Source organism: Zonotrichia leucophrys, chromosome 19 (assembly GCF_028769735.1).
Source record: "Zonotrichia leucophrys gambelii isolate GWCS_2022_RI chromosome 19, RI_Zleu_2.0, whole genome shotgun sequence".
NCBI lineage: Eukaryota > Metazoa > Chordata > Aves > Passeriformes > Passerellidae > Zonotrichia > Zonotrichia leucophrys.
Window position 1 is genome coordinate 6,180,217 of NC_088188.1, and position 12,428 is coordinate 6,192,644.

Below are 12,428 nucleotides of genomic sequence, written 5' to 3' on the forward strand. Positions count from 1 at the left end.
GTCAATAAAGGTGATTTAGGAAAGTATTGTAAATAAGAATATATTTAATATCTTCTGCTGTGCAACTCTGTGATGGAATAGTTGATTTTTTACATCTTCCTTATTTTAAATACTTTATTTTTTTGCATCTTCCCTGCTTCAAATCCACTCAGCTTCCTCTCAGATTCTCCACCTCTCTTTGTTCCATTTAAAATGCCCAATGCAGTCATTAAATGGGATTTATCAAAGTATTGCAAATAAGAATATATTTAGTATTTTTGCTGTACAGCTCTGTGATGGAATAGTTGATTTTTTACATCTTCCTTATTTTAAATACTTTATTTTTTTGCATCTTCCCTGCTTCAAATCCACTCAGCTTCCTCTCAGATTCTCCACCTCTCTTTGTTCCATTTAAAATGCCCACTGCAGTCATTAAATGTGATTTATCAAAGTATTGCAAATAGGAATATATTTTGTATTTTTGCTGTTCCGCTCTGTGATGGAATCCTTGATTTTTTTACATCTTCCCTATTCTAAATACTTTATTTTTTTTACATCTTCCTGTTTTAAATACTTTATTTTTTTACATCTTCCCTGCTTCAAATCCACTCAGCACCCTCTCAGACAGATCCTCCACCTCTCTTTGTTCCATTTAAAATGCCCAATGTAGTTATTAAATGTGATTTATCAAAGTATTGCAAATAAGAATATATTTAGTATTTTTGCTGTGCAGCTCTGTGATGGAATAGTTGACTTTTTTACATCTTCCCTGTTTTAAATACTTTATTTTTTACATCTTCCCTATTTTAAATACTTTATTTTTTTGCATCTTCCCTGCTTCAAATCCACTCAGCTTCCCCTCAGACCAATTCTCCACCTCTCTTTGTTTCATTTAAAATGCCCAATGTAGTTATTAAATGTGATTTATCAAAGTATTGTAAATAAGAATATATTTAATATTGTGCAGCTCTGTGATGGAGTACTTTATGTTTTACATCTTCCCTATTCTAAATACTTTATTTTTTTACATCTTCCCTGCTTCAAATCCACTCAGCTTCCTCTCAGAGCCCTCTCAGACCAATTCTCCACCTCTCTTTTTTTAATTTAAAATGCCCATTGTAGTCATCAAAGGTGACTTCTAAAAGTATTTTAAATAAGAATATATTTTATATTTTTTGCTGTGCAGCTCTGTGATGGAATAGTTGACTTTTTTACATCTTCCCTATTCTAAATACTTTATTTTTTTACATCTTCCCTGCTTCAAATCCACTCAGCTTCCTCTCAGACAGATCCTCCACCTCTCTTTGTTCCATTTAAAATGCCCAATGCAGTTATTAAAGGTGATTTATCAAAGTATTGTAAATAAGAATATATTTAATATCTTCTGCTGTGCAGCTCTGTGATGGAATACTTGATTTTTTTACATCTTCCCTGTTTTAAATACTTTATTTTTTACATCTTCCCTATTTTAAATACTTTATTTTTTTACATCTTCCCTGCTTCAAATCCACTCAGCTTCCTCTCAGATTCTCCACCTCTCTTTGTTCCATTTAAAATGCCCAATGCAGTCATTAAATGGGATTTATCAAAGTATTGCAAATAAGAATATATTTAATATTGTGCAGCTCTGTGATGGAGTACTTTATTTTTTTCCATCTTCCCTATTCTAAATATTTTATTTTTTTACATCTTCCCTGCTTCAAATCCACTCAGCACCCTCTCAGACCAATTCTCCACCTCGCTTTTTTTAATTTAAAATGCCCAATGCAGTCAATAAAGGTGATTTAGGAAAGTATTGTAAATAAGAATATATTTAATATCTTCTGCTGTGCAACTCTGTGATGGAATAGTTGATTTTTTTTACATCTTCCCTGTTTTAAATACTTTATTTTTTTGCATCTTCCCTGCTTCAAATCCACTCAGCTTCCTCTCAGACCAATTCTCCACCTCTTTTTTTTTAATTTAAAATGCCCATTGTAGTCATCAAAGGTGACTTCTAAAAGTATTTTAAATAAGAATATATTTTATATTTTTTGCTGTGCAGCTCTCTGATGGAATACTTGATTTTTTTACATCTTCCCTGTTTTAAATGGTTTTTTGCTACACTAAAATCAGAAATTCTAAAAAGAAATGAGCAGTAATGCAGGATGAGAAATGGGTATAAACTTTCTGATGGAAAGCAGCCATTGTGGCTGTGCCTTCCCCTCTGTCCTACTTTCATTGTTATCCTGCCTACACAGAAAATATTATACAAAAATAATATATAAATATACATATAGGTATATATATTTTTATATATATTTACTATTCATTCTATTTATATACAATAATATGTATTGTATATTATTATGTGTGTAATATATATAATATTAATATATAATAGATATTATATCTATTTAAAGAAATATATAGTATTAAATATAAAATATTGTACATAAATATTTATATATTTATATATTGAAATATATATTATATATTATTGTATGTATAATATAATATATATAATATTAATATATAATAGATATAATATATAATATAGATATTACATATATTTAAAGAAATATATAACATTAAATATTTATATAAATATTTATATATTTTTATTGAAATATATTATTGTATGTATTTATATATAATATTAATATATAATAGATATAATACATATTATATATATTTAAAGAAATATATTAAATATAAACCATTTTATATAAATATTTATATATTTATATAATAGATTTTAAAATATAAAATATTAACTATAATATATTATATTAAATACATATTTAAATATATATTTATATAAAGAAATATATTAAATATAAACTCTTTTATATAAATATTTATATTTATATATTGAAATATATATTATATATTATTGTACGTATAATATATATAAAATATTAATATATAATAGATATTATATATATTTAAAGAAATATAGTAATTATAATCTAATTTTATAAAGATTTATATATTTATATAATATATTTTAAAATATAAAATGTTAACGATAATATATAATATTAAATATATATTTAAATAAATATTTATATATTTAAAGAAATATATTAAATATAAACTAATTATATAAATATTTATATATTTATATAATAGATTTTTAAATATAAGATATTAACTATAATATATTATATTAAATATATATTTATATATAAATATATAAAATAAAGTTCTCTCAGAATGGAAAAGCAGATTTTGACTTTTAAAAATGTATTTCTACCTTGGAGAATTTCATACTTACAGGCTGGCACGTTGTCTTTTATACTGGAAAAGATTCTGGAAAATGAAAGCTCTTAGGGGGGTTTAAACAGTTTATTTTCTCAACCACGTGTTTTGCCTTGCCTTTGGTTAATTATCTCTGAGGGACATTAATTCAATCATTCACTCTTTTATTTGATTTCTGTTTTTAATGTCTTTTTTGCTGTTGATGTGGTGCTGAGCAGTTTCAAATCCCTGCTCAAATAACAGTGATTTTCTCATCAGACACCTCCCTGCCCCGCTGGAGGTAAATGATTGCTTTGGAAATGATCAGAGCCCCTATTTCCTTTATTTAAATAATATTTATAATAATTTAATAACAATAATTTATAATAATTTAATAATAATAATTTATAATAATTTATAATAATATTTTTAAATCATCCTTTCACTGATTATTTAAAAATCTAATTCTCAGCTTATTATTCCAATGAACAAGAGCTTTTAACCCCCAGGTTGTTCTTTGATGCTGAGGTTTGTGGATCAAATGCTGAGAGAATTTCTCAGTTCCTTCAGGACTTTTTGGGGTTCTTCAGTGTGGCTTTATTTATTCTTCTTTCTTGATTTATTGTTATGGCTCAGGAGATTAAACCAAATAAACATCAGCACTGAAAGCAGCACAGGGAGGAGGATGAAGTCTCTTAAATTCTGTTTTTATTTGGGAAAGCACAAAAGATAGGTATGGTTTGAATTAAGGATGTTGGTCCTTGTTTCACTGAGTAAAAAAAGGAATTTAGACAGTCCTGAGTGATTTTGTGCTTCCATTTGTCTGTGACATTTATTTACACCTTAATTTATTGATAAACACTTTAATCCCTGGGATTATCTTAATGGGCTGGCTGTGAATTTCTGAGAATTCAGTTGGAGCTGCAGGGGGACCATGCTGCTTTTTCTTTGAGCTGGGAGAATTTTACACCACTTAATTTATAAAGTTTTCCTCTTTGATTAGATGTAGAGCATTGTGGAAACTAAATGGGAGCATTGCTGATGTTATGAATATATTGCGATGAAAATTGAGTATCAAACTGCTCTAATTTGGGTGAAATAGAGATGATGGGTGAGTCCTGAGGTGAGTGAATAATCCCATTTTCACAGGTAGCACACTCTGGGTGTGGTGATGAATGACATTGATGTGCTGCAGCAAATTCTCTTTTCATGCAGAAATTACATTTCTGTCACACTCCCCACTTCTGCTCCTCACCCAAATCTGCAGATATTGAGGCCAGCAGCACTTTGGTCAGAAACACCCCAAACTTGGGACAGAAATACCCCAAACTTTGGTCAGAAATACCCCAAACTTTGGTCAGAAATACCCCAAACTTTGGTCAGAAACACCTCAAATTTTGGTCATAAATGCCCCAAATGTGGGTCAGAAACACCCCAAGCTTTGGTCAGAAATAGCCCAGTTTGGGTCAGAAATACCCCAAACTTTGGTCAGAAATACCCCAAACTTTGATCAGAAACACCCCAATCTTTGGTCAGAAACACCCCAAACTTGGGTCAGAAATACCCCAAACTTTGGTCAGAAACACCCCAAACTTTGGTCAGAAATACCCCAAACTTTGATCAGAAACACCCCAAACTTTGATCAGAAATACCCCAATCTTTGATCAGAAACACCCCAAACTTTGGTCAGAAACACCTCAAACTTTGGTCAGAAACACCCCAAACTTTGGTCAGAAATGCCCCAAACTTTGGTCAGAAGCACCCCAATCTTTGATCAGAAATACCCCAAACTTTGATCAGAAACACCCCAAACTTTGGTCAGAAACACCCCAATCTTTGGTCAGAAACACCCCAATCTTTGATCAGAAATACCCCAATCTTTGATCAGAAACACCCCAAACTTTGATCAGAAACACCCCAAACTTTGGTCAGAAACACCCCAAACTTTGGTCAGAAATACCCCAAATTCAGGTCAGAAACACTCCAACTTTGGGTCAGAAACACCCCAATCTTTGATCAGAAACACCCCAGACTTTGGTCAGAAATGCCCCAAACTTGGGTCAGAAATACCCCAATCTTTGATCAGAAACACCCCAAACTTTAGCCAGAAATACCCCAGACTTTGATCAGAAACACCCCAAACTTTGTTCAGAATCACCCCAAACTTTTCCCATGGCACCCTCTGAGAGGGGCGCTGTTCCCATTAGGGCTGGCTGGCGCTGCCAACATCAACATCTGAGCTCATCCCCTCCCTCCCCACATTTGCATTTTTGTTTTCTTTACTCTAAACTTTGCATTCCTGGCTGCTTATGGGCTCAGTCTGGCTCTGGAGCAGCTTCAGCCAGTGCAGGGTTTTTGGCTGGACATTTCCTCCAGGATTGGGGAAATTGCTGCTGGAAAAGGAGGCACCTGAACCCATTTGGGGTTTTTTTTGCCTCTTGAGCTGCTTTTTACATCTCATTTCTCTCCTCAGCGCCGTATTTCTTGGTGCTCTCAGCATCAGAGGTGTTTTGTCTTGCAGCTGTAAATCTGAAGGCTGAGAGCATCTGCTGAATGTGGGATGAGTGACCTCCTGTTCCCCTGAGATCTGGTTTCCTTTAACAATTTCCTTTGCCTCTTTATCTACATGCTGTCTGGGCTTAATTTTTGAATTTTTCCTTTTGGCTCATTGTTTTGCTGCTTCCTCACTGCTGATGTTGTCATAAATCGTCTCAGGCTGGTTTTTTCACTTCCTGAAAGAGTGGAAAAAAATTTATTTTCACAGTTTGTGCTTTTGAGCCTTTGAAATCTCAAATAATATCACAACAAAATAAGGCTGAAATACCAATTTGACTAAGAAGCTGTCTGTCCATCCTGTTAAGTGTTGATTTGTGTCTGTGGGTGATTCCTGAGAGCTGCTGGAGAGGCCCCAAAAGGTGAATTTTGCTGCAGGAATTGAAGAAATTCCCACTTCCCTCTGGATGTGTCAGCAGGAGGGCCTTTTTTGTGGTTGTCACCAGCTCTATGCCTTCAAATTCTACACCTTCCATCTTGAGAGCAGTTTTGATTTACTTAGTGCACCATGACATCTTCAATCTGAAATGAGATTATGGAGAGATTTCTTTCTTTGTATTTTTGAATTTTCTTCAATAGTTTGCTAGCACCAAATAATTTCCCAGAGAATCGCTTTTATTTGTTGTTATTACTTTCCTGGTAACAGCAAGATATGATGTGTTTAATGTATCTTTGGACAAATTAAATCATCATTACTTGATTTAATGGCAGAGGTAGAAACTCCTTACCTTAGATACATTTCTCGTCCCATTGTTTCAGGTTTAGTTATTAGTCTTTATATAAGACTAATTTGACTAAGAAGACTAATTTGACTGAGAAGCTGTCTGTCCATCCTGTTAAGTGTTGATTTGTGTCTGTGGGTGATTCCTGAGAGCTGCTGGAGAGGCCCCAAAAGGTGAATTTTGCTGCAGGAATTGAAGAAATTCCCACTTCCCTCTGGATGTGTCAGCAGGAGGGAATTTAGGAGCTCCATCCCCTCCTCAGTGCAGGGTCTGGCATCTCTAGAACAACATTTTAATGAGATCACTTAGAGCACCAGAGCATCTGAAAGAGCAGAGATGGTTTTGTTTCATCAGCTTGGTGCTCAGCTGGGATTTCTGGGGCTGCAGAGCAACCCCAGAGCTGCTGTGTCTGTGCCTGCCTCGTGCTGGGCCACAGAATCACATCCCAGGGCTTGCTCCTGCTGGGACTGGGGCATTCCTCATCTGGAGTCACCGGGGAGCAGGGAAGAAAGCAGGATTAGAATTCACATGTTCTGCCTAAAGTCAGGAGTTGGTAAGAGCTGATCAGAAATCCCTGCAGGAATTGAAGGAATTCCCACTTCCCTCTGGATGTGTCAGCAGAAGGGAATTTGGGAGCTCCATCCCCTGTTTTTGTTTGAGTTTTGGTGTCATCTGAGCAAGCACCTAAAGGAGAAAGTGGAGGGAAAAACAGGGAGAGGAGATACAGATACAGATAAAATTAAAATGGGAAGAGAGTTGGACTTTATGGATGCAATAAATCAAACCTGAACAAGGCCAAGTGCTGTTTTCTGAGGGATGGTGACAAATCTGGGAGACCTTGGCTCAGTGATCCTGCCTGGAGTGATCCAGGTGCCCAAAGCTCCTGGGCTGGTTCTTTGTGCAGCTCCTGCTCCCACAGCACCTACCCCACCTTGGGATGGAGTGTAACAGAAATGAAATGAATAACCCCAATTCCAGAAAAGAATAACCCCTTAATCCAGTCTGAAAGGCGGGCTGAGCATCCTCTGTGAGATTGAGCAGCAGAGCTCATTGCATGTCCGGTTTTGGCTGTTTGGATGGCCTGGAAAGGCCCGGGGTGGCCTTGGGGCAGCCGCGTTTCAAAGGAGCAGAAGAGGCTTCAGTTCTTTTCTCGGTCTCGGTGTTTATTAATTGTTTATCTAAAAGATTTTCTCTCGGCCCGACAGAGCTCTGCTCAGCAGCCAGCCATGAGCACACTCCCCTCCCTCCGGGCGGTCACCTATCTTTATACCCATTGTTACGTGTACAATATTTATCATTTTTCCCCAATACCTTTCACCCTTATTGCCCGGTGCACTTTTAGTAATGACCAATCCCAAAGTGCCACCATCACCACAGAAGATGGAGGAGAAGAAGAAGAAGAAGAAGGACAGGACACGCCCCAATTCCTCCATCTTACTTCTCTAAACCCCCCTGTACAGAAATCCTAAACCCTGTGTCTCACTCTCTAATTAACCAATCCCTTCACCATTCACCCCGGTGAAACCCTCCTGTCCTCATACAGGTGTCGTCTCCTGTGTAGGATCAAAGTCCAGCCACCAGACACTTCTGGAACATTCCAGGACTCCCGAGCCCCCCAAGGGTGCTCTCGGTGACTGCACCTCAGTCCTGAGGTGCTGAGATCCCACAATTGCAGAGGAGGGATTTGTCAGCAGCACTGGCACCAAGGCGTGGTGGAGCAGAACTGATCATGGAATCCCAATCCCAGAATAGTTTGGGCTGGGAGAGATCTAAAGAACATTTAGTTCCAGGGATATCTTCTACTTCCACCTTTCCTGGAGTGGTGCTGATGCTCCAAGGTGAGCTGAGATGATTCCCTGGGGGAATTGCTGGCAGGATTCAGCCCCAGGGGCTCTCCCAGGCAGGGCAGGAGGATGTGAGGGAGTGTGAGCACAGGGAGTGCAGAGCAGCAGCTGCTGGGGAGCAGAGCCAGGGCTGCTGTTCAAGCCTGAGTCCTACAGTAGTTGTTGAGCCTGGAAAGCCACTCCACAGGGATTCCATCCTTTGATGGGGGTAGTCCCCAGAAAGTCATTAACAAATGGAAATTCAGCGTCTGCCTTTTGCTGAGGAGCGGATTCTCTGTGTGTGTGCAGATCTGGGGATGATCCTGATGAAAGATGATCAGATTGTTTTTCTTCAGAGTCCTCTGCACAAAAATGAGTTGAAGTCCCACTCTGCTTTTCAGAAGGCATCTGAAGAGCTGGCAGTTTGCAGCTAGAGCTGATTAAACCTGCATTGACTTGGAACATCATTACTGTAAATCACTGCTCTTCAAAGGCCATTCTCAAGGACTTGCTGTAAAAAAAAGACAACTCAAACCCCACAATCCTAATTGGTTTCATTTGTGTTTGAAGAGTTCTTCTGACTTGCTTTTCCAGTCCTCTGACAAGCTTTTTTCCCTTTTAACAGCTGCCTATAAATTAGGGCAGTTGTTTTACTGGTAGCAGTGATGGAAAAGCTGCCACAGCTCCACAGTGGGAGTGGGTCCCTCATTAATCTCCTGGAATCATGGAGTTGAGTCATGACAGTGCTTTTGATGTTGCTCAGAGCTTTAAATGTCTTTATATCCAGGAGTCTCCCAATCCAAGCAAATTCCAGTGGGGTACAGCTGCTGTAGGATGAGGTGGTTTCTTTTATGGGCTGATTATTTCCTGCAGGTACTGCATGAGATGCCAAGGTCCAGGGAATTCCTCTCAGGATATCCCATGAAAACACAGAAATTTGGGAGAAAGGTCAGGAAAGTGAGGTTGCATCTGAGCTGAAGGAAAAGCCTGGCTCAGGACAAGGATGTGGAGGTTGAGGGAGGCTTTAGGGGAAGCCAGGCTGTTCCCAGGGTGGTGTTTGCCTTGCTGTAAGGAAATCAGGATCTCATTACACAGTGCCAATTGTCGTGCTGAACAATGGAGTTCTTTCTTTTCTCTTTTTTTTTTTTTTCAAAATATTCCAAGAGTCCTGCTTTGTAAAATGCTTTTCTGATGAGCTCAGGCTGTGTCTTGACAAAGTCTTCCCTGCTGAGCTGAGTCCTTCTCCCTGAGGGAGGAAGTGTGGATTTGATGATGCCAATGGGGGTTTTTTGGTTTTTTTTGCCCTGCAGATGGTGGAGGAAAGCGAGGAGAGGCTGACAGAGGAGCAGATCGAGTCCCTGCTGCAGACAGTCACCAACATCCTGCCAGGGGACCCTGAGGAGCAGCACAGGGACTCAGCAATGGCAGCAGAGCACAGAGGTGACCAGGCATAGCAGGCAGCACCTCCAGAAGAGAACCAGCTGCTGTTACTCTGGGCTTGACACCAGTTCAATCCTGTATTATAACTATAAAATAGATTCAGATTTTTGTGATTTGGAGGTGATGAGGGAGCCAATTGTTCACAAGGAAGCAGGGAAAAGGACACCATTGTTTGGGGGTTTTGTCATGAGCGGGGGTGGCAGTGCCAGGGTTTGCAGTGGAGCAGCCTCAGCAGTGCTGGGGCTCTGCATCTTTGGGGATTTTTCCTTTCCCCACAGAATCAGCACAGCAGAGCTGCAATGAGAATTTTCCTTTCAGCTTTGCAGTTCCCCAAGTGGCTTCCAGAGCAGTGCAAAGCCAATTTTGGGGCTGTTTGCACAGCAGGAGCTCCCAAATCTGGGCATCCTGGAATTGAGAGGATCTGTGCGAGGGCAACTCAAGGGTGTCTGAGAGTCCCTTCTAAATAAAAAAGATCCAGATTCAGCAAACTGCACTGAAACCTGGGAGCTGGGGGGGTTGGAGCTGTGAAATCAAAGCTGGGAGTGCCCAACCAGCAGAATATTGGGGTGTCTGTGCCTCTGAGCATTTATTGCAATATTCACACACACACAAGGCGCTCCTGAGATGGAGGAATAAATGAGGCAACACTGAGCTCTTCATCTGGTCTGGGAAAATGAGAGTCAGGCCTGGATGAAGCAGAATTTCCTGAGCTTTTTTGTGTGATGAAGGATTTCAGGATCAAGTATTTCATGTTGAAAGCCTTTGTGATTATAATAAATCATCTGTGTGTGAATATCCACACAAAGTCAGCCACTGGTTTAAATTGTGGTTGCAGACCATTCTTTTATAATTATTATGATGTACTGGAAATAGAAATAAAATTTTAAGTACATCCTGGGAGTTTTGTGACTTACAGACGAGATCAAATCACAATATCTGGCTTTTTTTCCCCCCTCAGCTCTGTCATGGGTTTATTTTGTGTTTTTATGCAGAGAATTTGTGCTTTCTGAGCTTCAGTTGTGCAGTGTATGAAAGGGACTGATAAATTCCACTGTCTGGGAGATTTGTCATATTTGTTTCCATGGTATTTAAGCTTCTTTGATGTTTGGAGAGGAAAGAAAATTATTGGAAAAATATATTTGTTGCCTTTTAAAAGATCATTTATCATTCATTAAATGCCTTCCAAGGCTGGACTGGGTTTGTTTGGGGTTGGAGGGGGAAAGTCCTTGATGGGTTTGTGATACCTCAATGTATATTTTTCTCTCCAAAAGGGAAAGAAAACGAGAGATAAGTGGATCATAGCATGGAAAGACACACAATTAATTTTAAAATTAACAATTTTATTCACAGCAGCCCCTGATTTTGTTTGACAGGCTGCAAGTGTTTACATTTTGATCTAAAATGAAGTTACTGAGATTTGTTCTGAACATATCAAAAGCAGCTGGAGCAGCCTGTAAATATCTGCAGCAGATGCCTGGAGCTGGGTGTTCCATCCTGGGCATTGATTTGTGGCTGGGCTGGGTTCCTGCCAGCAGCTGGTGCTGTGGGATGGTGCAGGGTGCAGAGCTCCTCACTGGCTGCTGCACTGAACCTTTCAGTGTATCAGTTCCAGATGTTAACAGCTGGTAGCCCTCTGTGACCCCATCCATGCCTTGGAAACAATAATTCCCCTAAAAATCCAACAACACTGGAAAGGCTCTGGGCTTGTGGCTTGTGCACTGCATCAAGAAATTGGTTTTAAAGCTGTAAATTCAGGTGAGGATTTGCTCTGAGCACAGGTTTGAGTTGTGTTGTTTGGTCTTTTCTGGGTCAGAGCCCCCAGATCAGGAATGATTTATGCAGATATCACCTTGCTGATGGGATTTCCCAGTGTCCTGAATATCACACAGAAGATCTGCCAGTCTCCCACATTGCTTTTTATTCCCTCAATTATCCCCTTAATTAACCACAGGAGATGGACCCTCCTCATCTTGGAGCAGAGAAGGTGGCACTGAGTGGCTCTGGGGGTGCAGGAAAGGTAAATGTGAGTTCTGAGAAGAAACTCAGCATTTCCTGGATATTTAAGAAATGGATATTACTTTCAATTTTCTCATTTCTTATCTCTCCCTCACTATTTTCCCCTGTTGTGTGTGTTTGGCTCTGCTCAGGGCTGAGAAAGGGGAACAGACTAAAAATGGAGCTGTAGCTCTCTCTTTACAGGCTTTTTAAGGATAAACTAATTAAGAAATTATACTTAAATATTTTTTTACATTTAATTTAGTAACTAATTACCCATGGCCTGCAATGCACATTTTTTTTATCTAATTACACAAAACTACCTAAACTCATGAAGAAGGTAAAGAAGAAGGACGAGTCTCTGGCCTAAAACTTCTATTTTATCAAACTATATATTTATATAATACTTCTATTGTATAGATTCTATTTTATATATTATATAATATATTTTGTGTATATTATATATAACATATAACATATATAATATTACATATGTAATATATAATATATAATATACAATATATTGTATATTATATAATGTATTATATATTCTATTACATATTGTATATTATATGTTATATATTATATATTACACTATATATTATGTATTATATGTATTATGCTTCTATATATTATGTGATACTTCTATCTTACCAAACTTTATATTATATTACTTTATATATATTTTTAATAT

General features: G+C 38.0%; 1 protein-coding gene across 2 annotated transcripts in view; it reads left to right on the top strand.

The window, feature by feature from the left end:
• Positions 1 to 10,548, top strand: part of CRCP (CGRP receptor component) — a 33,730-nt gene extending 23,182 nt beyond the window's left edge. The window contains exon 6 of one of the 2 annotated variants that reach the window (XM_064729471.1): positions 9,610 to 10,548. In XM_064729471.1, the coding sequence (XP_064585541.1) occupies positions 9,610 to 9,753 (144 nt within the window). In that variant the 3' untranslated portion in view covers positions 9,754 to 10,548. The remainder of the gene's footprint in view (positions 1 to 9,609) is intronic. The other variant, XM_064729472.1, reaches the window with a different exon arrangement.
• The last annotated feature ends 1,880 nt before the right edge of the window (positions 10,549 to 12,428 follow it).